We start from the raw sequence: 25,529 nt of genomic DNA, 5'->3' as shown, positions 1-25,529 counted from the left end.
ACTGTGTATGGAAAGGACGGGATAGTATTGGCGGTGGTGCTAGGCCAGGGGGGGTTGTGGTCACTGGGCTCAGGCTGGAACTATTGGCAATGCGTGCTGTGGGCATGCTGTGACTGATGGTGCTGAGCGGTGTTTCCCTTTACTGGGCTGACGATGCTATTTGTATTAGCTCAACGAATGGAATGTGAACATCTCTGTTGATTCAATCATGACAGAATGCCAGTCAAGCGGTTGGTCTAGGAATTATTCGTGCTGCCCCCACCTAGTCAGCATTCCACCTTGCAGCCTGATGACGGTTGCCCAGGGCGGCCCTGACCATGTCACTGTGCAGCAGTGCTGCTGCACTGCACGATTCCAGCAGCCCTGCTGACCCTGTAGTCTATGCAATGACACCCCTCCAGAACTGCTCAGTGCACAGCAACCCCTACAGGCTGTGGTGTGAATGATGCCCTGCAACCTTCACTAGTTCCACAGTGCTTTCGGAACAGAGTCAAAATCCAGAGCCTGGCATTCCAGCTCCGGACCACTGCTAACCATAACATCCTCTGCCTGTCTTCCATTCCAGTCAAAATAATTAACTCGAGGTTCTGGGACATTCCTTCTCATCAGCATCTCTGCTTTCCCTGCTTAGAATAATATATGCAGCCTTCTGTGACTGTGCATGCCCCACTCCTGTCTGTTCCAGAAGATCAAACACACAGACCCCTTCTTCCAGGAAGCCTTCCTGGATACTCCAGATGGAAAAGCAATCCCTGTCTCTGGACCTCACACAATCAGCCTTTCATCATGGTGAGTCACAACCACATCAGCCATTTCTGATTCCATGGGCACCCACAGTGGCCAGGAACCCAGTGCCTCAACAGATGCCCATGGACGTGGAATGCTGAATAAGGACACTCTCCTGTTTACCTCAGAGAGCTTCACACAGACCCCTGGCCTGGGGCCACCCAAAGTGCTGCCTGCAGTGGCCTGGGGTCACTGGGGAGGCACCAGGTGGGCTGGAAAGCAAATAGCCTTCCAGGACTTAATTAGGTGGATCCAAGAGGATGCCATCTGACAGGCCGGGGGATAGGGACAGGGGACTGGGAGGCCACTGTGATGGATTAGCTCAGGTCCTCTGCTAGTCTTAGGATACCTACTACCTGGGGCCTTGCTCTGCCTGGCAGCCCTCAACCCCCAACCTACCCCTGGTCTTGGAAGTCCTCAATAAAAGGTCAGCTAAATATAAGCATGCCCGAGGATGCATGCAAAATGCAGGCAAAAGTACACCTCTCCCCACTTCCCCTGTTGATCCCCTGGCCAGCCTGCCTTGCCTGGTCCTTGCCTTGACCCTGGGGTCAGACTGCTAGAAGCAGGCTGAGATGGGAGGTCAAGCTGGAACAAGATGTTGTGTGTGTGGGAGTGGGGGTGGGGGTTGGGGGGCACTTTGGGGAGCATCTCAGGGTGGTAGTGAGGATAGAACACGCTCCCTGGCCAGCCCTTCTCGATTGGATTGTCAAGGTCCCTGGAGGCAGAAAGGAAGCCTGTGCCCGGGCAGTGGGAGTGGGAGCAAGGCTCTGGTCCAGTCCAGTCCCGGGGGTGGCGGGGAGTCCTGAAGGATAGGCCTCAACACCTGTCATTATTTGTCAAGTGTTGATGGTCTCATGTTCTCAGCCTGGGGTTCCCTCAGTCAGGGGTGAGGCTACTGATTAGGCAGGTGAGTAGAGAGGACATGAGCCTGCCAGACTGGCCCTTCCTAAATGCTCAGGACTAGGACAGGCCATAGGTGTGTGGAAGCCAGGAATGAGAGCCTCCCTTGCCCTCTTGCCACGTGAGCAAGCCTCCACCGGGCACACCTTCCAGCTCCTCCCTCCTGAGCCATGGCCTGCTCATGAGGGACCCCTGCAGTTTCCCTGTGAGCCACTCCTTAGTCCAGCTGTGTCCACCTCAGCCACTTCTCTCCCTCCTGGCCAGGGCTGAGCACGCGCAGCGCCTTCCTGGGACCAGGGTTTGTGGTGCGCTTTCCAATGGGGAAGGAGGGCTGGCTCAGCCCGCCGGCTGTGGCTGGTGTGGGAGGGGAGGCAGGGAGCTTTCACACACGCTACCCGAAGGAGGCTAAGGCTGCCCTCTAGTCCACAGAACAGCTTCTCACCCACTGTCCTCTCTGCCTGCTCTCTGGAGCCCTGGGCAGGGCCATAGGGACAGGGAAACAGTGGTTTGCATTGGAAGCACTGATGCTGAAACTCCAATACTTTGGCCACCTGATGTGAAGAGCTGACTCATTAGAAAAGACCCTGATGCTGGGAAAGACTGAAGGCAGGAGGAGAAGGGGACGACAGAGGACGAGATGGTTGGACAGCATCACCAACTCAATGGACATGAGTTTGAGCTAACTCTGGGAGATGGTGAAGGACGGGGAACCCTGGCATGCTGCAGTCCATGGCGTTGCAAAGAGTTGGACACCACTGAGCGACTGCACAACAAATCCCAGCCCCGGTGGGCACTGCCCCTCTTCTGCAGGCACCTGTCCTCTCCCCATCTCAGACCTGCCCCCTTGGGTGATACGCACACAGGTACAGCAGGACTGGGGCAGGTTTGGTTCATTTCAAATCCTCTTTATTTCAGAATGAGCATGCTTATATGTACAGGAGAGAGAACTAGGGAGCCAGCACACACAGCACAGAGAGGAGAACACGCGCTCCAATCTCACCACGGCCAGGAGGGGCCTCTCCCGTGTCTACCCTGGGGCTCCTCTTCCTCTGCAGGGAGCCCTGTCCTGGGCTGCCTGGCTCCAGAGGGCATGAGGAAGTAAGTGGGGCCAGGGAGTTGGCTTCTTCTTAGGACCCTGATCTATGGGCTGTTCGTTCCAGGATGGCACTAGGCCGGGCTGCTTCTCCCAGGAGCTGAGGTTGGTGGGAGAATGGACCAGTGGCAGTCTGTTTCCCTTGGTTTTGGGATGTCCTATCAGCAAACCCCATCACGTCCTCTCTGACCTACAGGAAGGCCCTGTGCAGGGGAGCAGAGGCTTGGGCTATTTGGGGGGTGGCGAGGGTTGCACTGAAGGGCAGGGGTAGAGTGGGTGCAGGGCTGCGTGGGGCTGGGCCTGGGCCGTCAGCTCTGGGCCGGGCAGGGAGCAGAACTGCTGCAGGTGACTAGCGAAGGTGCCCCCCAGCACAGCTATACATTCTCAAGCATCACCATGGGGCTCACATGCCAGATCTGTGTGGGGGGAAGAAGGGAGGAGTCAGGCCTGCAAAGAATGGGGGGATTCCAGTCAGCCTCTTAGCTTTTAACATTAAGAATTTGGGCCGAAAGGCCATGGTGCCAGTTGCGTAATTTGGCAAAACGTGGGCTGTTACGTTCCGTTTCAAACCTTTCCCTGTGGCACAGAGAGAAACAGAGAGACAGAGACAGAGACAGAGAAAGGAAGAAAGAAGGGGTTAGGGGATGTGTCCGCCATCACCCTGTCTGACAGCTGGGGCAGAGGGCATGGGAGGGAGGCTTCAGCTTGGAGAGGCTTTGCCACCCATGGGGTAATTTCCAGGTGGTTAGGCCTGGTTTGGGGCAAGACCAGAGTTACAAGGACCAGGATGGATGGACTACTGTCCCTGACTCGAGTGAGCCATGGAGAAGGGGCCTGGCTAGAGGAGCTGAGGGCAGGCTGGGCACAGGGGTGGGTGCGGGGTCTCCACGTTCTCCCTGGCCCATGCGGTTAGGGCTGGGCAGGGCTGCTTTGGCTGTGGGCTCCCGGGACTGAACACCAAAGGCAGGCAAGCCTCGCACGGTCTCTGTCCCCTAGCTGGGCTTCAAGAAGAAGGAACGCCTGTCCCCACGATGAGGCTGGGTGAGCAGACCTGCCAACTCCCTGTGCTGCCCCAGTCTCTGCCAACCGTTCTCTGTCCCCAGAGAGAAGCCTCCAAACACCACTGACTACCCCGCCTACCTAGGCCTGAGCACAGCCAGGCACACGCGTGCACATGTATACTCACAAGGCTGCTGGCACACATATACTGGGGGCTGGAACTTCCCACCACTTCCTGCCAGCAAGGCCTCTGGGGCTCAGCCCACAGCCCTCTTAGCCGAGGACATAGGACAAAGCAGGCAAGGAAGAGCCAGAAATATAGATATGGAGGGGAGATTGTGCCTGGGAAAGGTCAAGATCCTAGACCTCCAGACCAAGGGACCTCTAACATCTTCCAGAATAGAGGTACAAGTTGATGGCCCAGGGGCCTCATCAAGCCACAAACACAGTGTGTTCAACCTGGACAGTGTTGAAAATTCATTAAAAAAATTAACTGCTACATCCAGATCATAGAACACTACTCGGCAATAAAAAGATATGAATGAACCACTGGTATACTCCACAACTTGGATGAGTTCCCAGAGAACTAGGAGGACTGAAAAAGCCCATTCCATAAGGCCTCAAGCTGTATGATTCCATTTACATAACGTCCTTGAAATGACAAAATTATAGAAACAGAGAACAGATTAGTGGTGGCCACAGGTTAAGGACACGGCGTGTGCTATAGGGAGGTTGAGAGTGGTCTGAAAAAACAAGATGGGGCATCTGAGGATGATGGAGGTGGTCTGCATTAGATGGTATAGGTGTCAGCACACTGGTGGGGACTAGTTTTGTAAGATGCTACCATTGTGGGTAAAGGCTACAAAGGCACTCTTGGTATTATTTCTTATAACCGCATGCCAATCTGTAACTGTATCAAAATAAATAGTTTAACAAATGAGTTGTCAGCATATAAAAATCAGAAAGATTGACTTTAGGTCTTTAAAAATCAAAGGATGTGGCGAGGCTGGACTTACATTTCTGCTTGATAACAATCCTGTGTCCCCATACGTACACCTGGCCACCTCCCCACATCTGCATTACCTGGCAGACTCCCCCTCTACACCTTAAGGCCTGCAAGTGGGTCCCTGTGTAAAGGTTCTGTTTGACAAGAGGGGTCCCCTGCCCCCGTATTTGAAAACCACTGGTCCAGACTTTCCTAATACCACAAAGAAGCCAAGGCACAAATACATCACATGAATAGCCTATAGTCACATGGAAACTCAGAGGCAGAACCATGATCTAAGTTCCAGAAATCCCTTGCTATTGCCTCTCTGAGGGTGGGGAAAAGGGGGTGAAGATGGTACAAGCCCAGGCCCTGTGATAGGGCCCACACAGCCTTGCCTGCTGACAGCGCCATGGGCGGCACACAGCACCATCGCCCCGCACACAGAGCCCACCCAGGACACAGTCGCAGCCAGTCTGTCCAGCCAGGCCCAAGCCTTTATCATCAGTGCTCAGTGACATGGTCAGGGACAGTCCTAGAGTGTTGGCAAGGCTTGTGAGTCTGCTCTGCTTGGAGCTGTTGGGAAATTCACAGCCAGCCAAAGAGAGGAGCAAGAAGATGGAGGAAGAGAAGAGACGGGAAGAGACTGCAGAGTGGGTGAGAGCGAAAGGGAAACCCATGAGGGCTGCTCAGGGGACACCCAGGGGGACTGTTCACTAAAATCAACTTTTTCCTTAGCACATGGAGACCACGAAGAGATGCAGAGCTCTTTACTGAGGTGAGCATTAGGTAAACACAGAGACTGAACTTATAGACAGCTGCACCACAAGATGGGGGCTGGGTCAGGGGGTGGGATCTGAGTTCTAACTGCAGCACTGCAGGATGGTTGTGTCCATGCGGTGGGATCCAGATGCCTGGCAGATTCAAGCCCTGCCTAGGATGAAACTACACTTGCCTGCACTCCCACCCCCTATCAACCTTCTCAGCCATCTAGGCACTGGAATGCGTTCCTGAGGTCAGATGGAAGGTGTGGTGACCTGCCTGGGATTATAGGCTCTAGGCTGGGAGCCACACTCCTACCTGTGCCCATGTGGAAACTGGCAGGAGGCTGCTGTTTAAGCCCACTTGACAGTTTGCTAAGGTAGTGGGTCTTTCCTGGGGGAGAAACCATGTCCACAGCTGATACTCAGGCTGCTCTGTGGCTCACCCTACATTCCCTATAAAGACAGAGTCCCTGGAGATTAGGCCCTGGAGCCTTGGAGGAAAGCTCAAGTTCAAGTTCAACATGTTAGTCAGTCGTGTCTGACTCTTTGTGATCCCACAGACTATAGTCCACCAGGCTCCTCTGTCCATGAGATGCGCCAGGCAAGGGAAGACCCGGGTCAGGAAGATCCCCTGGGGAAGGGAATGGCTACTCCAGTTTCTTGCCTGCAGAGTTCCATGGACAGAGGAACCTGGCGGGCTACAGTCCATGCAGTCGCAAAGAGTCAGACATGACTGAGCGTGGGTTTCCATTTCTTCCTCCAGGGGATATTCCCAGCCCAGGGACTGAATCCAAGTCTCCCACATTACAGGAAGATTCTTTACTGTCTGAGCCACCAGGGAATCCCTACTTGCTACCAGGTACCAAAAACATTGCCAGGAGCCAGGGCCCAAGAGGAGAGGTGCGGAGGGTGGGGTAGGGGGGCTCTGAGCTGCCCTGGGACTTGGTGGAGGCTGTCCCAAAGGTGGAGAAGGGACAGGTGAGGGGCAAGTGTGCAGGTCCTCAGACATGCAGATTATACCTGTCCTGGAGGCCACCCAGTGCCCTGCCTGGTACAGAACAACTGGCATCCCTGCCGGCTTTCCCAACACACAGCAACAGAAAGGAAAAAGCATCCCAGCAGACATACAAGCCTAAATAGGCTGCCACGGTACCCAGGTTGCTGGGCCCCAGATTTAGCAAACTCAGGCCATGCTGGAATGAGCTCCCTGGCAGCAAGGTGCAGTGAAGCCTTCCTGGGGAGTGACTCTCAGATCCCCCACTGTGAGTCAGGCTCAACTGGGAGGGGGAAGGACAGAGGCCGTGTCTGCCCTCAGCCAACACGATGCATCAGCAAGGTCTGGGGGTACAGATTCCAACTTGGGAGGAGGGACAGATGCAAGTGGGGCTCAGTCCCCCAAGGGAGCAAGATCTCTGACCAGCTTGGACTCAAGGTAGGGGTAAGTGTGTTCCCCACTGCTCAGATGGCCTCTCGGTTGAGCTTGGGGCCCCAGTTGGGACCAGTGGCCAAAGTCACTACTTCGGGCGTTAATCACAAACAGAATTGAACCACAGCACCTGTTGTACTCCCATCTCTCACTCCCCAGGCCAGAAGCTGCTTGGCATTCAGCAAAATAAAAAAGCCTACTTTTCTCCTTTGGCCATGGGGAGAAGGGGCATTTGGTGAGGTGGCTGTGAGGACAACCTTCCAGAAATTAAAGTCAGGAAAAGGGAGAAGGGCAGGAGGCTTAGGCTCCTCCAGTCCCAGACGAAGGCTTCTTGGGGGCCTCAGAGCCTGCACTGCAGGGTCCAAGACTCAGAGGGAGGGGCTGACAGTGGTGCAGAGCTGTGTGTGTGTGTGCAGGGGTGCTGCTTTCTTAGGGTGGGTCAAGGTCCTTGACTAAGAGAGGAAGGTGGCTGAAGTTTCTTCTTGGGCCCCTCTCTTCCAGATTTCCCTACAAGGAAACCCTCCAGGGCTGAGGGAGAGACTCCAAGACCTGTAGCAGAACTCTTAAGACACCCTGCTTTCTCAAGGGATCTGAATGGAGTTTGTGGGCAGTTAGACCCCAGGGTGGGGAAAGGGCCTGGTGGGGAAAGACAACCAGGCTGAACAGGCCCCAAGAGATGCTTCTGAAAGGAGGGGCGGGAAGGCCCACACTGGACCACCGTGAACACTGCCTTTTGCGTTCTCACTCAATGACTTTGCAGAGCCTACAAGTATTCCAGGGAGAACATGTGAGACAAAGGTTCTCCACCCATACTAAATGCGTAGAACTCCACCTTCTAAATGGTCTGGTTACTGAGATGCAAACTGAGAGTGATGGGCCCCAGAAACACAAAGTAACCAGAAGTACGGGGGGCTGGAAAGGCAGGGCAGGCCCCTACTGGCTTCTTGATGGGAGGGACCTGGAGATTTTTGAGCAGTTTGCGGTGTGTGCTGTAAAGCCCCTCCATCAAATCTTCAGTAAAGACCACACTGCTCACTGGAGTATCTCTGAATGGCACTCAGAAGAGGAGGCGGGATAAACACAGAAATGACGCAGGAGCAGAGGAGCATCGGGCGGAGAGAGCTGACAGCTTAGTTACGCCTCAAACAGCTCGATACTACCTTTTGTGCTAAATCAAACACCATCTCATTTCAGGCTCTTCACAGACACACTGCAGGCACCCACAGGTTAAGAACCATCACTGGAACCGCATGCCATTGTTAGCAGGCCGGGAGGACCACACTTTAGGCTTAGACGCCCCAGCCAAAGAGTGGGAGCAACTTCAGTTGGCAGAAACAGAGGTTCAAAAAGAAAATCCACATCAACTCGAGCTGACCCCAGAGTCCCACTCTCCACGTGGTCCCATGGCCACTACACGCTGGTTAGCAAAGATACAAAGCTTGGCCCGGGGTGGAAAGGCACCTCTGAGCCCCAGCCCCTCACACGGAGGCCACCACAGGACGTGCCGGCCCAAGGCAGACTCTCCCAGGAAGGACATGCAGACAACACATTTGCTTCTAGAAGTGTAAGCACAGTCACACTGGGCCCCATGCCTGCCCATGGAAGGCCCTAGCGGGTTCCAGTGGGTTCCAGGGCAGTGTGCCCACCTCATGCCCAGGGCTTTGCTTCTTGCAGCAGCTGTGGTGCTGTGAGCAGTCTGTGGAACTGATACCTCAACGTGGGTCTGGACAAGTGAGTCCAAAGGCCAGGTGCCCCAGCCCAGCATAGCCCTCCGCGTGCCAGCTAGCTTCCCAGTGCCTACCCTTCAGACTCACAGGGGACAGGCCCTGAGATGAGTGGGCAGGCCAGGCAGCCAGCCCAGTACCTCACAGAAAGAGATGCCCTCATTCTCAACAGCCCAGCAAAGGCCAAAGCAGCCCTGCCCCTTGCCCAGGGAGAGGGCCGGGAGAGCCCAGAGTCCTTGCTCGTGCAGCCTGGGCCAGGGGTATAGAGACTCAGCTCCAGGCACCCACCTCACTGACCTGGGACACACACACCCCAAGCCAGCATCTGCCGGAGCCCCTCAGGGGCTGGGAGTTTCCAGATGCATTAACTTGAGATGTTCCTTCTGTGAGTTGTGTGACCTGGGGGCTGCCCTGGGAGGGATGGGGTTAGGAGGGGCAAGGCCACAGAGCCTGAGTCCAGGCACTTACCTTGACCTTCGCAAAGCTTCTTCATCAGGGTCTTGCACTGTGGGTAGAAAGTTGCAGGTCAGGAGGAATCACATGGAACAAAAGCTACTGGAGCTTGTGAGCAGAGGACAGTTACTGCCTCCTACCTGTGACCTCTGGGAGGAAAAGGCTGTGTGCTGGGCAGAGGGCAAGGAGGGAAAAGGGGCCTTAGAAGAAGTGGTACAGCTGGGAAGGAGTGGCCAGAGGTGTGGCCTGTAAGGTCCTCTTTTTTTTTTTAACATTTATTTATGTATTTGGCCATGCCAGGCCTTAGTTACAGCATGCGAGATCTAGTGTCCTGACCAGGGATCAAACCTGGGCCCCCTGCATTGGAATAGTGGAGTCCTAGCCACTGGACCACCAGGGAATTCCGCTAGGTCCTCTTAAACCAATCCAGGCACTGCTAGAGTCAGGGAGCCGAGCAGAAGGCTGATGTCAACGTGCCTGCCCCAGGGGCCCAGAAAGGGCGCAGGAGGCCACTATCAAGGCCAGCTCATCTTCCAGGATAGGGGGCTTGACTCCCGGGCTTCTGTGGGACAATGGCGCAGGGCCCAGGACCCTCATGGCCCTTCACAGTCACCCCTTCCCGCCCCGGCCCCGCCGGCCCTCCCTTACTGTATTCTGTCCCCGTCATCTGGGCCAGGATGCGGAAGGAGCGAGACTGCAGGTTGGAGGAGCGGCGAGCCCACTCGTCAGCCTCATCTTCCGGCTTGTTCTGGTTCTTAATCACAGCCTGATACACGGGAGAGGCACTGTCTACGGTGAGGTCTTTAATAGGAAGGCTCCTGCAATGCAGAGAGAGGCCGTGGGCGAGGGCAGGGCTGGAACCCTGCTCCTGGCCCCCGCACCTTCCCCATGTCACATTCCCCTGGCGCCTCCCCCCACACACACCCCCAAGCCTGTTGGCAGCCCCCTGCTTGTCCGAGCCCACCATTGCCTTTCCCGACTGCCACCTGAGAGCCTGCAACAAGGGCTTGGCCTGGATCCTCAGTGCTCAGGGAGGTCACAGTGAGTCAGCGAATTCCACTCATGGAAAGTCAGGAGGCTCAGACCCTCCTGTCAACACCCACCCCACCCCCAAGTCTATCTCCAGACACAGGTCTGAAGATACCCTCCCTGCTCAGGAGCTGGATCTCCTTGAAGGAAAGAAGAGGCAGAAGAGGTCTTCTGGAAGTAATTTTGACCTCCCTAAGCAGTTCCTTGGTTTTGGGCTGGGTAAGGACAGGCTACTTGGGGACTCGGAGGCTTCCTCAAGGTCAGTCCCTTGGCCTCCTCAAAGCTTGGGATCCAAACTGGGAAGCACCACTATCGTGACTTCTCTGGAAGAGGACTGTGGGTTCTTCCTCAGCAGAAATAAGCAAGTTCGGCGAGGATGTGGTTGGAAAAACAAGACAATTGGGCCCCAGAGGCCCAGCATCACCCAGGGATAGTGGGGTTTCTCGTCCAAGGGAGCTGGGAGTGGAGCTGTGGGAAGGGGTCACCAGTCCTCTGCCCCAGGGGAGCACAGCCTTTTGAGGGGGACTGGTGACCTACTCTGAGACCCCTAAGGTCTAGCATATGGTAGGTGCTCAAAACTTAGTTGAATGAACAAATCCTTGATCAGAACCAGAAGGAACTCTAGAGCCTCTTGAGTACAAGGTCTATCAGCCCAGATCAGACTGCAGGGCAAGACACATTAAAAGCTTTGCGGATGACCACTCACCCAACCAGAGAGGGCTGAGGGATCCAGACTCCCCAGTCCACTCTCTCGGGAGTCAGGGTGGGCTCAGGAGAAGCTCAGAATAACAACAGCTTGTTTCCCCAGCCTGTGGACTGGTGGCCCAGCTCTCTCCTCTTACTGACGCTGAAACTGAGGTCCAGAGAGGCCAGCTGACTAGTTCCAGGTTATGTCATGTAAGGACCCCCATGGAGTTAGAACCCAGGCTTCCCAGCCCCCAGCTCAGCCTTCTTTCCATCAGACCTTCTGTAGCAACAGGCTCAGGAAGGCCACTTCTGCCCGCTGGGGACTTGCACACCCCAAGTGCTCCCCACCTGGAGACACGGCCCAACCCAGACATTCCCCCTGTTTAGGCACACCCTGCCTGCTGCTATGGCTGCCTTGACCTCTCCCCCCAACCCCTGAGTGCTAGCTAGCTGTGAAGACGACTTCCCCAGTGCCTCCGTCGTCTACCCTCTCTGCAAGGAGCTGGATAGAAGAAATGGTCTAGTCTCCCAGGATTGGTCCCCTGTGTCAGCTCAGAGTGGGCTCCATGAGCAGAGGAGGAGAAAGATGACAGAAGGTAACTGACCAAGGCGGGGTGGAGCTACCCTTCTTTCCTGAAGGCTTGGCCCTGGCCCAGAGAGCTACAGTCCTGGCAGCCTGTGGTTGGGATCAGATAGGGAAACCAGCAGATCCCTAGGGGGTCCCAGCCAGGGAGGAGACTGGGAGCAGAGGAGAGGCTGGGATCTCACTGGGGAGGTCATCTCTAGCACAGGGAGGAGTCTCAAGGGGACCTGAATCAGATGGAAGGCTTTTGCTGCTATTTCCCTGGAATGTTCCCTTGAGGGAACATATTTCCCTGTTCCTTCCATAGCTCCAAGAGCTCAAGAAAGAGAGCCCCAGAAGTGAGTCCCTTAGGAGTCCCATTGTCGGCTTCCCTTCCCACAACACTGTGCAAAGACTAGGGACTTGTGGTGCTAGTGCAACAGACACTGGGAACCAGATGAAGGAACCGCTGTGCCTTTTGAGAGTCTGGGGCCCAAATATATGCAGAGAGGGGATAGAACAGGCCCTGCAGTTCCGGGACCCTGGGTCGGAGGCCACTCTCTGGAGCCACTCCCAGCATGAGTTTGTTACCACCAAAAACACTCCACAGTCACTACAACATCAAGGTCACCTGTGGGCATTCACTCCACTGTACACTGCCCCCAAGTCTGACTCAGGTTTCACCCCCTATGGGTGGTCCTGGCTCCTTCAGATCCATCTTTAATGAGGATTCTGGGGAGTGGCCTCCAAGAGGCCCCCTCATCACCCTCTCCCTGAGTAATGGGCTGATGTGGATTCTGACGTTCAGGTCTGCACTGGGACAGTGCAGAAAGGCTAGGGGGAGCCCCCACAAAGCACAGCAAGAAGAACATGAGACACAGCCCTAGCCAGGGTGGTGTCATTGCTCTGATTTCTGTGTCTGTAGAGATGTTATTTGGGGAAAACCCCCAAGGACAAGTACTTGCCTGTAGAGGCCGCAGGGCATGTCATTTACCTGTGAGGTGGGTGTGAGGAAGAATGTGGATCGAGCCACTGTCCTCAGGCACATCCCACCAAACACATACACCATCCCGCAACCAGACAGACGGACGACGGAACAAACACTGTGGGGTCTACTTACGCCAGTGGTGATGCCCTGCCAAGCAGAGGAAAGCCCAGCAGTGAGTGCGTGTCCATCATGGGAGGGCGGGGGGCGGCGCATACACAAGGGAGCAGGGTTAGGATCAGAAATGAGTTATGGGAGTGGGTGGATAGAGGAGGAAGAGAGAGAGACAAAAAGAAAACTGTCAGTGAGGAAGGAATCATGGAAATGAACAGCAGAAACGGAACACCTTATGGCAGGCAGGGGCACTAGCAGCATCAACCCAGCAGGGCTGAGTTAGAAGGAAAAGGAAGCGTGTTGCTTCCCAGGCTCGCAAGGGAGAGGAAAAGGATGGGAGGGAAGGTGGTAGGAAGGAGAAGCCTAGATTAGATCAATGGTGCATCATGTTAAAAAAAATATTACATCATGGCCATTCTAGAGGTAAAACCAAATGATTGCAGTCTTTCCCCAAGGTGCAGAAAACATAAAATCAGTGAACAGTAGTTCTTTCCTTATCTTCCATTGTGCCTGCCTTTGGTGAATATTATCATATTAAGATCACACTGAAGACACACATGGCAAGCAAATCACAGGAAATCCCTGTTCACTCTTTGGCTTAATCAGACAGTCTTGTTTTCCGAGGCACCCATGAGCTAATGGTTGCATTTTTAAACTTGCATGGTCATATTTTCTGCTTTGAAAGATGGGATTAGATAAGTCAGCACAACCCAGAGAGTTCCACGAAGAACTAAAGCTCTGAGTTGGTGAGGTTTGAGATTCACTGCTCCAGGGAAAGCAACCTCCGCCCCCTGGTGGCCCAAAGGAAGAACTGCGTGCCTGAGAGGGCCAGGAAGACCACACCATTTTCCATCCATTGGCTTCTGGAGGCTGCAGCTTAAATCTGCACACATGTCATGGCCACGAGGACTGGGCTCTGCACAGGTCAAACACTACAGGATTTATCCGGGACTTTATAATGCCTCCATCCCTCTTACAGCGTTTGGTCTTCCTCGCTTTGGAAAAAAGTACAATCATTTTAAGATTTCTTGCCTTGAGCTGTTGCAGATCTTGACTCGGGTAACATGTTACTCAAAGAGATAATCAGTTTTGCAAGTCAGCATTAATGGCATTCCCAAGTAGAATATAGTATGGGTTCTGTGTGTGTATGTGTAAGTAAGAAAGAAACCACAGAGAAAAAGAGTGAGGCAGAGACCGAGGCATACACAGAAAGAAACGCAGAGCAGAAACAGACCAAGATAAACAGAGACAGAAATTCAGGAAGAGGGAGTGAGGGCCCCATTAAAATTTGCACTATTACCAGTTTCATCCACAAATGATTTTTAGCCAACTCTTTCCCTACTCAGCCCTCAAGTTCCTCAACCACTGCTAATAAGCAAATTCAGGAACCAAGGATGTCCTAAGTCCCACCAACCTGAGCCTGGGCTTCCCTGGGGCAAACAGGAGGAGGCAGGTCCTGGGTGCTCCCCGGGCTCTGTGGCAGGGCTGATTGCCAAAAGCACAGTGGGTGACTGGTCTGGAGGCCCCTTCCCAAACAAGAAACCCAGTCATGTATTTGAGAAGAAAGCGACAACTTCCCCTCAAAGAATGGCTTAGCTGTGAGAACCTGGGGTATCCAGAATGTGATCCCAGTTAACAAGATTCCAGAAGCCTCTTTCTAAACCAGCCCCCTCAGGGAGGCTGGGAAAATGCAGAGGCCGTGTAAAGCACTTGGAGGAACCACCACATGCTGTATTTCTCTACCCTTCTCCTAAAGTTGACCGTGAAACTGACTCTGAAGAGAGAACACCATGTTCTGTCTGAAAGGCCCGGTCAAGGCTGGTTCTCTTCCAGGGCAGTGCCCTGGGAAGCTCAAGACGGTAGAGGAAGGCGGTTCCGATGCCTAAATGTCTCCGGTGGCGCTCAGCAGCCTGGTGCCCTCCGCGGTGATGAAGCAGTGGAGTCCGCGAGCGCCCGGAGGAGGAGCGGAGGCGCTTACCCACTGAAGTCACTGCCCTGGGCCTGGGCCTGCCCGGCGATGGCGTCCATGATGGCGTCCTGGGAGTACATGCTGATGGGCGTGTTGTACTGCGCGTGGATGATGGTGGCCTTGCCGCCCAGCCCCTTCACCTCGATGGGCTTGTGGGTCGACAGGGCCGAGTCCTTCAGGGCGCTGGGGTTGAAGCGTTCCTGGTAGTCGGCGCTGGGGGAGGGGGGTATAGGGGGAGGGGGCATGGGGGAGGGGAGGGAGGGAGGTGCAAGGAGAGAAGGGCAACACGTGGTGTTACACCAGTGAAGGTGAAGGCTGGTGGTGGAGGATGTGGAGAGAGATCTCCCTAAGCCTGGTCCTAGGAAGGCTAACCAAGTTCCTCAGATCCACTTGGACTAGCCGGGGCTGGTCAGGAAGATCCTCTCACCGTCCCCAGAGCCCCTTGCAGAAGGTGTTTCTTGACCGTCTGTACTTTCCCAGATCACTGGAGGCCCCCACTAAGCCTGAGCTGGGGGGCATGGAAAGATCTCTCACCACTCCCCCAGGGAAACAGACTGCAAAGGTTGAGGGGTGGGGATTGGGATTAGGGGACAAGAGCTGGGTCATGAGCCAAAGGCAGCGGCAGCCGAAGCAGAGTCCAGAACGCCCCCAAAGGCAAAAAACAGCCCCACTGGGCACCCATGGGGATTCTGAGCTCGGTTCCTCCACGAAGGGGCTCATCCAGGGTTCCCCTGGGGCTCCTCTTTCAGACGCTTCAGTGCATGAGCTTCTTACTCGGAGCAGGGCTTAGGTGCTCACGGCCGCCAAGTCCAACTTGCTGGGCGGCCCACCAGCTTCTACCCAAGACTTTTCCCTTCAAAACGTTAAGTGCGCTCCGCAGATAAGGACAAGGTCAAGCACAGCCCTACTGAGGGATCCGGCCAGGCTAGAAATGTCTTCAGGCTCACCTGGAACCAGCATCAGCACACACTCCACCCAGCAGCCCACCAGAGCCAACCTGCCTTCTTAAGCAGCTGCAGCAACTAATCGGGAACACAATGGCCCCAGGCATCCGACGGAGCCCCAGCACCCCTCCCCAACGCCTCCACCTCATCCTCGCAGCTTCACACACATGCAGCCTCGCTCAGGGACACGAATGCAGCCTCGCTCACGCATGCACATACGTATTCCCATGCTGACACAGGCGCACGCTGTTCAGACCCCCGGACGCACGGGCGCATGCTGGGATATGCAGGCAAGCGCACACACGTGCTTTCCTTTGATACTAACTTGGCTGGAGAGTTGGCTACCACCTGGGGAGGAGAGAAAGAGCAAAGAAGACAGGACTATCAGAGTGAGGCGCCTGCCAGAGGGTTTGAGCGTAAGGACGTAGGGATGGTCCTCAAACTGGCCATTGTGGAGGCGGAGTCAGCCCAGATAGGCACTAGATGAAGAGTGCAGAGAGAGGAGTGGGCAAAGCTCAGAGTCTGGATCATAGGCTTTCAGTTTGGGTCAGAGATGCCAACTGCAGCGCAGGTCCACAGTCCCGGAAGCTTTGCCTAGGAGAAGGGTTTTTTTGGTCCATCTTCATGGGTGCTCCTTTACCATGTGCATGAATCTCCCACATCCAACCTGGCTCTAGACCCTGGAGAGGAACCCGGAGATGGAGACAGGACCAGCTCTGGCTGCTACAGGAATTGCCAATGTCCCAGGTGGCTCCTGGCCAGCCACACACAGCCGCTCTAGACTTGTCCTTGTTGAATGAGGAGCGGCTCTGGGAGTGCTGCTCCCTGAACAAGAGTTGCAGTGGTGCTGGGGTGTGTACAGTGGGGTTTCTCACAGCCCTGGGAACATGTTCTTTTTCCCAGAGGAGGGGCAGGCAGCTCTGGACCCACCTCCTGGGCACAGCAGTAAGGGATCTGTGCGGTTTCCAGCAACCACCCATAAAAGCCTGTGGATGGGCAATGATGCAGGATGGAGGAGTGGGGAAGCCTGGGAGAAGTGTGGGCCCTGGCATTTTGCAGAAAGGCCACCAACCAGGAAAGCCCAGCTTGGACACTACAAGAGGAACCCCACCCTCTTATCTAAGAGCCAGCGTCCTGGAGCATCATCTCCTTGAAAGAGGCTTTGCCTGCCTAATGTTTCTTTAGATGCAAATTCCTTGCAGTGACAGATGCTGGTCAGAAATCTGAGGGGAGAAGAATGCAGAAAGTGGTGTCCCTGCCCCCACACTCTGCCACCACTCTGGACTCTGGCTGGGAGAGCCTGGGCTTCTGTTGGCCTGGCCTGGCCTGGTCATCTCTTGGCCATGATCCTGGGGATCCAGACCAAAGTCAGGGAGATCCCCCAGTCCCAGGCTCAACCCTGTCTCAGAGCTGATAAAATTCCCTCTGATCTCCCAGGCTCACAATAGCTGCCAGTGGAACTATATTAGGAAAGGGCCAGCACAGATCTCCCATTCCTTCTCCATTTTTGGCCAGTGCTGACAGCTGCAGGGCCAGCTCTTGCCTTGACCAGCCCAGTGTCCCCTGTAGAGGGCAGTGTTGGCCACAGGGGAGGCTTCTGCTCTTCCCCGCCCATGTAGCCAGTTCCTTGTTTAGGCCCCCTGCTTAACTTTCGCCTGAGAACCTGGAGGCTGGGATGCCTGCAGCAGACATAGCTCAGAGAGGAGCACCCAGGTCTTGGGGAGAATGAGCCAAAGCTATAAGACCACCCTGGGGGCGGGGGCTGCATCTACTGGCCTGAGGGACACTGCTCTTCAGTACCAGCCCCAGAGATGGTGAGGAGGAGGGGCTGCACCCACTCTGTTCCTCTCCATTCCTCCTAAGGGGATACAAGTTGGCAAGGAAACATCTTGCAAGTTGCCCAGAGAGTAAGAGAAGGAGCTTCCTTGTGGAGCCAGACAGGATAGAATTCAAATCCTGACCTTTCCTCTTCCTAGTGCTGACTCTGAACAAGTTACTTAGCCTACCATCTCCTTATTCATAAAATTGAGAGGCTGGGGCCCCCCACAGAATGAACAGAATCCTGAATGTAAAGCCCCCAGCATGGGTTAAGAATGCAATGGAAAGACACAGGGCTTAGCATTTTCCAACCCTCCCGTGGGCAGTTAGACACAGCAAAAAGTGGTGGCCTTGGCCCTCGGCTACCCCTGGTCAGAGGCTCCAGCCTTCCTGCTGGGGCTGTAGCATCAGCTTTTGCTTTAAATGAGGCGTGCGCCACACTCCCTCTCTAGCCCATTTTTCCTTCAAAGAAACTCTTGTGCCCTGCTGCTCTGAGTGTCAAGTAATAATCTGAAAGTTGTCAGGTTCTGAGAAGCCATTGCACCAATGGGAGTCATGAGAAGCAGGAGTGGGGCAGGCAGGTAGGTCCCTGTCTCCATGTGGGGAGAAGTCAGACCAACCTGAGTGCCAGTCCTGTCTGCCCTCAATAGCCGTGTGACCTTGGGCAAATGACTTGCTCTCTCTGGTCTTCTACTTCCCAGTTATCAAATGAGGGAACGATGCCCACCTCTGAAGTTTCTGAGAGAGTTGTGTTAGATAAAGCATATGGACTGTTAATCAGCCCCCAACCTCCATGGATGGTTCAGTGAGCGGAGACCTTACCATCACTTCAGGTGGGCCCCATAGAGGTTTAGATCCACCAGAGCCGGACCTCCCTGCTGGGGGGCTAGTCCCAAAGAGGACCAGGAAGACCTACCAGCCTTCTCAAGACAGAAGAAGGGCACCACTTCTACTCTGTCTTTCCCCTCAGCCTCCTAGCAGAAGCCCTTTCCTAGAAAAGGCCTGGGGTTCTAAGGCTTTGCCACCTTGGTCCAGGGAAACCAGGATCCAAGTGCTCAGACTATGGATCGCCCAGGTTCACTCGGAAGCCCAGAAAGAGCTCGGGGCTCTGGGGAAGCTGGAGATCCCCAGGGAAGGAGCAAGCGGGTAGAGTACAGGTACCATCTACAGCAAGGTCACAGGAAGGGTGTGGGCTTGGCTCAAACTGACCCAGATTGCCATGCTGACTCATCAGTGTACCTGCTGCATGACTCCAGGCAATGATGCCAGGTGGCATGTAGAGAGTGTGCCAAAACGGAGCTCAGCACTACACACGTGTTGTCTCCTTCAGTCCTCCCATAGTCTAGGTGTAAGAACAGTCTCATGGAAGAGCCCTGAACCCCTAACCACTGGGCCATATGCCTTGACTCAGCCTGCTCTGCCTCCAGCCCAGAGATGATGACACCAATTGCATGGGGCCATGGGAGAAATTATAATGAGATAAAAAATGTGTTGGGCTTGGCAGCTAATGCATGCTCTGCTTGGCAACTCCCTTCCCTTAACCTCTCCATGTGCCCACTCAGCTCTAGGTATTTTTAATTCCTGTGCTCTGAGAGTCCAATCAGCTAGACCTTGGGGGCCAGGGGGTGGCATGCTGTTCTCCTGCATGGCTCCTTTCTCCTCAGAGTCCTGCTTCCTTGCTTCCCCACCCTAGTCAGAGTTGTTCCTGCCAACCACTCCCCTCACCCCATTGCCCAATCTCTCTGTACCCAGCTCAGGTGCTCCCACCTCCAGGCAGCCTTCCCAGACCACTACCAAACGTAGAGAACTTGCCCTCCTAACCCTCAGGGCTCCCAGAGGGGTGGGATCAGTGTATCCCCTGGCCCCAGAATTCTTGGAGGTATTAGGACAGACTTTGTCCTGTCATGATCGATGACCTGATGTCAAAGTTTTGGGAGTCCGAGTCTCTTGCATTGAGGCCCAACTCAGTCACTTAGTAGTTGGACAACTGGACCCTAACCTTCTCTGAGCCTCAGTTTCCCTCTCTGCAAATCTGACATACCACGCTGGCTTGTGTAAAGTAATGAGGGCAAGTGTCAATAGGCTGATTACTTTCAGGGCTTTTAGCCTGTGCTGCCTCATGGGCTTGGAGCTGGCCGCAATGAGACCAGTTCCCCACTCTAACCTGATCAGGCCTCTATGAGCACCGAGGACCCAGGTGGCCCCTGACCACCAGCGGAGAGCTGTGCACCCGTTACCTACCCTCCTAGGAGTCCAGCACCTGAGGCCTTCCCTCGGCGGCTCATCTGATACATCTGAGCCATCTCCCTCAGGGTCTCTGCCGAGTACAGGCCAATGGGGTTGTTATACTGCCTTGGCTGGCTCGAGCCCAGCGGGGCTTTCGGGCTGAGTGAGTCCAGGGCCCTCTCCAGGCTGATCTTGGCCCTGGGGCTGCCCCGGGGAGGGCCAGGGTCAGAGGACTCCGTATGTGAGGAGAAGATGGAGGTCTGAGAGAAGGAAGAGCTAAAGGTCTGCCCGAGCTCCGGGGTGCCTGGGGTGCCCGGGCCGGCCCTCGCCTCGGGGTGGGTGCTGGGTACTGCCAGGCTGCTGTTCATGTCCAGAGCAGGGTCCTGGCCCACGGCAGCGCCATGCAGGGGAGAGAGAAAAGAGTAGTTAGAGGCCACGCCCGCCCCAGCACTTCCGCCTGGACCTGAAATAGAGGGGTTAGTGCCAGCGCCCAGCAGCCCACCATCGTGCAGCCTGCAGCCCACTGCACTGAGTTCGGGGTGGGGAGACAGCCTGGACACCTGGAAAAGAAGAGTTTTCTAAAAAAAAAAAATGTGGGGTGAGGCATGTGGCTCCTGGCCCTGATGCTATCATCAAACTAGACAAAATGCAAAGCCCCACACAGAAAGCTAGGCCAAGCCAGCCTGCCCGTGGGACTTGAAGTAAGGGGGTGTGGTCTCAGGGAACTGGGGGGAGACCCCTCTATCCTACATCTGTTCACCCTTCCCCTGTATGAGGATACCTGGTGAGCACAGCCCTGCCTCCTGCTCTGTGACCCCACACTGCAATGCTGCACATGGCCAGTGAGATGAGCCTCCTGGGCTGGTGGTGAATAAGCAAGGCAGACATGCAGAGGGGAAACTGAGGGAGGGGCGGGGCTGACATTTGGTTCTCTCGGTCTGCCTCTGCAGCTTCTCCCGAGAAGCACCCTGCCCACTTCCTCAATCTTTCGCGCACCCCAGACCCGCATTATCCTCTTCTTGCCTCTTCTCCCCACTCCGCCCATCACCCACTCTGCCCTTGTGGACTGACAGGGTCAGTATGAGGTCATTCAGGGGGGTGGGTGGAGAGTGGTGGGAGTGTGTGGTCCTGTAGGAGTGGTGGAGTGGGCCTCACCCTCAGGGTAGGGCTGCTTAGAGGGAGCCAGGAAGGGGCCTGGGGCAAGCCGGTGAGGTATGCCTGCAGCTGTGCCTGCCTCTGGGCCTCACCAGCACTTCTGAGTGCAGGTGCGTGCATGCTAAGTAGCTTCAGTTGTGTCCAACTCTGTGACCCCATGGAATGTATCCCACCAGGCTCCTCTGTCCGTGGAATTCTCCAGGCAAGAATACTGGAGTGGATTGCCAATTCCTTCTCCAGGGGATCGTCCCAACCCAGGGATCGAACCCACATCTCTTGTCTCCTGCATTGCAGGCAGGTTCTTCACCTCTAGCGCCACCTGGAAAGCCCCTGAGTGCAGTACATGCTTAGTCAGTTATGTCCAACTCTTTGTGAACCTGTGGACTGTAGCCTGCCAGGCACCCATGAGTGCACTACAAAAGTAGCTCACAGTGAAAGTGGTTCAGGCATCTTCGACTCTTTGCAACTCCATGGACTTTACAGTCCATGGAATTCTCCAGGCCAGAATGCTGGTGTGGGTAGCCTTTCCTTTCTCCAGGGGATCTTTCCAACCCAGGGATCGAACCCAGATCTCCCGCATGGCAGGCGGATTCTTTACCGGGTGAGCCACAAGGAAAGCCCAAGAATACTGGAGTGGGTAACCTCTCCCTTCTCCTGGGGATCTTCCCAACCCAGGAATCAAACTGGGGTCTCCTACAATGCAGGCAGATTCTTTACCAATTGAGCTATGAAGGAAGGCAAGGAACAGGCAATTGGGAGGAGAAAGGAAAACTGGAGGGAGAGTGCCTGTGACAGAGGAGAAAACCTGAGGGGCGGTAGACCCCCCATGGCTGAGAGCTTTTCCTGGAGTGACTGACTCAAACTGGAGCCTTGGATTTCATGCCAGAGTCAGCCCCCTGCTAGTGCCCTCAGGAGCATGAGGATCACAGCCTTCTGGACACTTGTCCCTACTTGACTGGGAGGATGTTCCTTCCCTGAAAACTCCGTGGACTAAGTAGATTTCCCATCAGCCCAAACATGAGGCCCAGATATTGGCCAAGTACCCAGGTGGAGACCCCTGCATTAGCACGAAATCAGCATTTTGTTGGAGCTTGAACACATCTCCCTGGAGGCCTGCCCCAGCTCTGCCCCTGGCATCGCTGTTTCCACCCTGCCTGAGTGGGGCCAGCAGACGTTCAGGTAGGCAGACCAGGGCTGCACTCCAAGAACCATGGCTGAAAGTGGAGCCTGCCACCCACAGTCAGCACCTACCTTCTGGTGGGGGATCACTGGCAGAGGGGACTGGATCGGGTGCGCTGATGTGGAGATGGGAATGGGACGCTTCGACCTGGAAAAGCGAGAAATAAGAGCATGTGAAGACAGTTGTTCTTGGGGCCCAGAGCACCCACCTAGGCAGGATTGGTGAGGGGAGAACATCTGAAACCCAGGGAGACTGGGCATCCCCTGGGCCTGACCAGCATGGAGAAGTCATGTCTCTTGGGTACTTAGCAGCTATGGGCCTCTGCCAAGTCCCAGGGAGGCTGCCTGTGCACAGAGAAAGCAGGGAAGACCCTGGCCTCCAGGCCCAGCTGCCCACACTCTGGCAGCACCATGCCCTACCCTCTATGAGCTCCTCTGTAAAGTAAGGCACAGACATGGTGGTGCTTGATGCCTTGGGCCTGTCCTTACTCTGGCCCAGGGGCTGTCCTCACTTCTGGTGCAGTCTGGTAGCACAAGGCTTGGCCCATGCTGGACAGCTCCTCTCCACAGGATACCCGGTGCCCACACCCAGCCTCTACCCCCTGCTCTGGAGAGCTCCCACCTACTTCTGCAGTGTGAGACTCAGGTTGTAGCTGGCAGACTTGATCTTGTTCTGGGCTTCCAGGTGGGTCATGGTATCTGTGTTGACGCCGTCAATGGCCACCACAAGGTCACCCTGGCTGAGCTGGGACTGTGCAGCCTTGCTACCCGGCGTGATCTAAGAGGATAGCAAATGGAGAGTAAGCATAGAAGGGTGACCTGAGGACAGGAAAGTCCTCAGAGAAGAAATCACCAGGGAATCATTCAGTAGAGGCTTTCCAGTTTGTCTTTCACTCACTGTAGCCACCAAGCCTGCTTCCTCTTCTTGCCACAAAACTGACGTATTTCTTGGTGCTTTGTATCTGAGTGTGGTCATGAGACTAGCTCTGGCTAGTGGAATGTAGTTTAAAGCAATGCACATCACTTCCGGGCCTGCCCCTAGCAATCATCTTGCCATCCTCAATTCTCTCTGCTTGTCAGCTGACGGGATATAAAGGACCCAGAGGAGATCAGTCAAGCCACTAACTGGAAGGTACCTGGATCCTGGAGTCACTGCTTGGAGAAAAGATGACTAAGGAGCACTGAATTGGATGTTGCATGAATGAGAAATAAACTTTTGCAAGAGATCTGGGGATTGTTTGTTACACCAATTAGCCTACTATAGCATCTGCACTCTGAAAACCCATGGCATGTTTCCAGGCTCCAGAAGAACTCAGATGCTGCCAGGCCAGCAGGCAGGCCAAATACTAGGATGCACCCTCACAATAGCATCCTAGTGTAAGTGCCTAGTGCTCTACCATGACAGGTGTACAGAGAGGGCTGGCAGAGTGTCAACCTGCCTGGGGGAACAAGGTCAACTTGGACGTGGAACTCAGTGCTCTGTGGTTGGCTTCATATTTCCCAGAGGTACAGATGTGGAGGCCAGCTCCCAAATCTTGCACTCTAGTGACATTACAGAATATTAGAGTCTGGGGGCCCCACCCCGGTGTGATCATGCAGAATGCCACGCATACACCATCCCATGAACATCACATGTAATGTCAGGAAGGTTGCACTCCCAGAGACATTAGTTGTGATGCTGAGATGGCTGAGCCTCTACTGCCAATGGTATCACACACCATGCCAAATTCTGCACATCCAGCCCCCCAGTAATATCACCCTGAATGTCACGATGGCCTCCCCTACAGTAACATCACATGAAATGTGAAATTCTGGAGGGCCTGGTGACATCACCTAAAATAGCTTTGTGGCCAGCCCCTAGTGACATTATATACAGTGTCATGAAGCTTCACTTCTAAAAGTGTCTCATGGGATGTCATGGAGACTCTGACTCCAACCCCTGCTGACATCACATAGAATAACTTTGTAACCTGACCCCCATGACATCATGAGGAAGCCCCCTGTGAAATCACATGGGATGTCAGGCAGGCCTTGCCTCCAGTGACATCATAGGAAAGAGGAGACCCCGGGAGTCACCCCCCGCCAATGAGCTGTGCCTGGAGGGTGTCCCTTGGCTCTTCTTCCCCGACATGCCCACCAGCCAGGCCTCCTGGCTTCTCTGGGCACATTTCTGGCTATACCCCAAGGACAAGACTGGCTTCTAACATTGGCAGAAGCCACTATCTGGCCAAGGCTTGGGGACCATCCTAGAAGGAGCCCTAAGAGGACCTGGGGACTGTCCCTGGATACCAGGCCTCATGGAACTCTGGCCAGACTCTGGACTTCAGACATGGATGGAAACCTCCTGCTAAGCCCCTATGAGGGGCCTTGCAGTCACCAGCTCTCAGCCCATTCCTAGATGGGCTCTAGGGTAGGCCAGGAACCATGTGTGCTAACCCAGGGATTATAGCAAGTCTAGGCGAGTTCCTGCTAATTGCTATTGTCTTGCCATTTCAGACACAAGAACTGTGGTACCTTTTTAAACACTGGCCACCTTGTGCCCAGAGCAACCTCCCCACCACTCCCAGAATCTGCTGAGATGAGGCAAGGACAACAGAAAAGCAAACGCCTTGTCAGGAAGCCACATTGTCCAGTTTGCCCAGTCCCACTTGCTCTCCAGGCTCCCATAGGGGTGTCTTGAACCACTTGGACCGTCTCAAAACACATGTCACCTTTAGTCCCAGATCAATGGCTGTGCAGAGCCTCTACTAGTGACAGGAGTTTGTTGTTTCCTTTGATTTAAATGGTTGAACAAAGGGTAAAAAAAGATAATAAAGAAAAGCAAAATACTTTCTAGACTGAGAGGGGACTCCTAAGGGCAAGCTGAGTTGCCCAGCCAGGCCTGTCCTGCAAGAAAGTTATCTTCCCCTATACCTTCTAGCTTCTCGTTCAGACCTCTGCTCTTCCTGGCATTTTATTATGGACACCTTTGAACACAGAAGGGCTTCCCTGGTGGCTCAGATGGTAAAGTGTCTGCCTGTAATGTGGGAGACCTGGGATTGATCCCTGGGTCAGGAAGATCCCCTGGAGAAGAAAATGGCAACCCACTCCAATACTCTTGCTTGAAAATCTGATGGATGGAGGAGCCTGGTAGGCTACTGTCCATGGTGTCTCAGAGTTGGACACGACTGAGCAACTTCACTTTCTTCACTTTGAACACGGAAAGGCGGAACTAATTCTACAGTGAAAACTCAAATGCCCATCGCTCCAGTTCTACTGTAGCATTTCACTCAACCTGCTGGTCATGTGTCCATCCCTCTCACCATCCGTCAATCCATATCATATTTGAAGCATTTCAGAGAAAGTAGCAGATGCCAGCAATGCTCCTATTTGGAGTAAACTGTGCAGTGCCTCAGTTAGGAAATAGAGGAAAACAACAGAATAGGAAAAACAAGAGACCTCTTCAAGAAAATTAGAGATTCCAAGGGAACATTTCATGCAAAGGTGGGCTCGATAAAGGACAGAAATAGTATGGACCTAACAGAAGCAGAAGATATTAAGAAGAGGTGGCAAGAATACACAGAAGAACTGTACAAAAAAGATCTTCACGACCAAGATAGTCACGATAACGTGATCACTGACCTAGAGCCAGACATCTTGGAATGTGAAGTCAAGTGGGCCTTAGAAAGCATCACTACTAACAAAACTAGTGGAGGTGATGGAATTCCAGTTGAGCTATTTCAAGTCTT

At 54.4% G+C, this 25,529-nt stretch overlaps 1 protein-coding gene across 6 annotated transcripts in view; it reads right to left on the bottom strand.

Moving 5' to 3' along the window:
• Window positions 1–25,529, bottom strand: part of LDB3 (LIM domain binding 3) — a 63,513-nt gene that overhangs the window by 29,232 nt on the left and 8,752 nt on the right. For 3 of the 6 annotated variants that reach the window (XM_055425300.2, XM_055425303.2, XM_055425302.2), the window contains exons 3-9: window positions 22,428–22,579; window positions 21,874–21,949; window positions 15,749–15,771; window positions 14,489–14,692; window positions 12,532–12,546; window positions 9,782–9,951; window positions 9,149–9,185 (exon numbers count right to left, since the gene is read on the bottom strand). In XM_055425300.2, the coding sequence (XP_055281275.1) occupies window positions 9,149–9,185; window positions 9,782–9,951; window positions 12,532–12,546; window positions 14,489–14,692; window positions 15,749–15,771; window positions 21,874–21,949; window positions 22,428–22,579 (677 nt within the window). Of the gene's footprint in view, window positions 1–2,578; window positions 3,359–9,148; window positions 9,186–9,781; window positions 9,952–12,531; window positions 12,547–14,488; window positions 14,693–15,748; window positions 15,772–21,873; window positions 21,950–22,427; window positions 22,580–25,529 lie in introns of those variants that run through there. The other 3 variants (XM_055425301.2, XM_055425304.2, XM_088842075.1) reach the window with 2 other exon arrangements.

The sequence above is a fragment of the Moschus berezovskii genome, chromosome 12, assembly GCF_049115385.1.
Source record: "Moschus berezovskii isolate FMDL1 chromosome 12, NW_MosBer_1.0, whole genome shotgun sequence".
Lineage (NCBI taxonomy): Eukaryota > Metazoa > Chordata > Mammalia > Artiodactyla > Moschidae > Moschus > Moschus berezovskii.
This window is presented reverse-complemented; position numbering and strand designations above follow the sequence as displayed.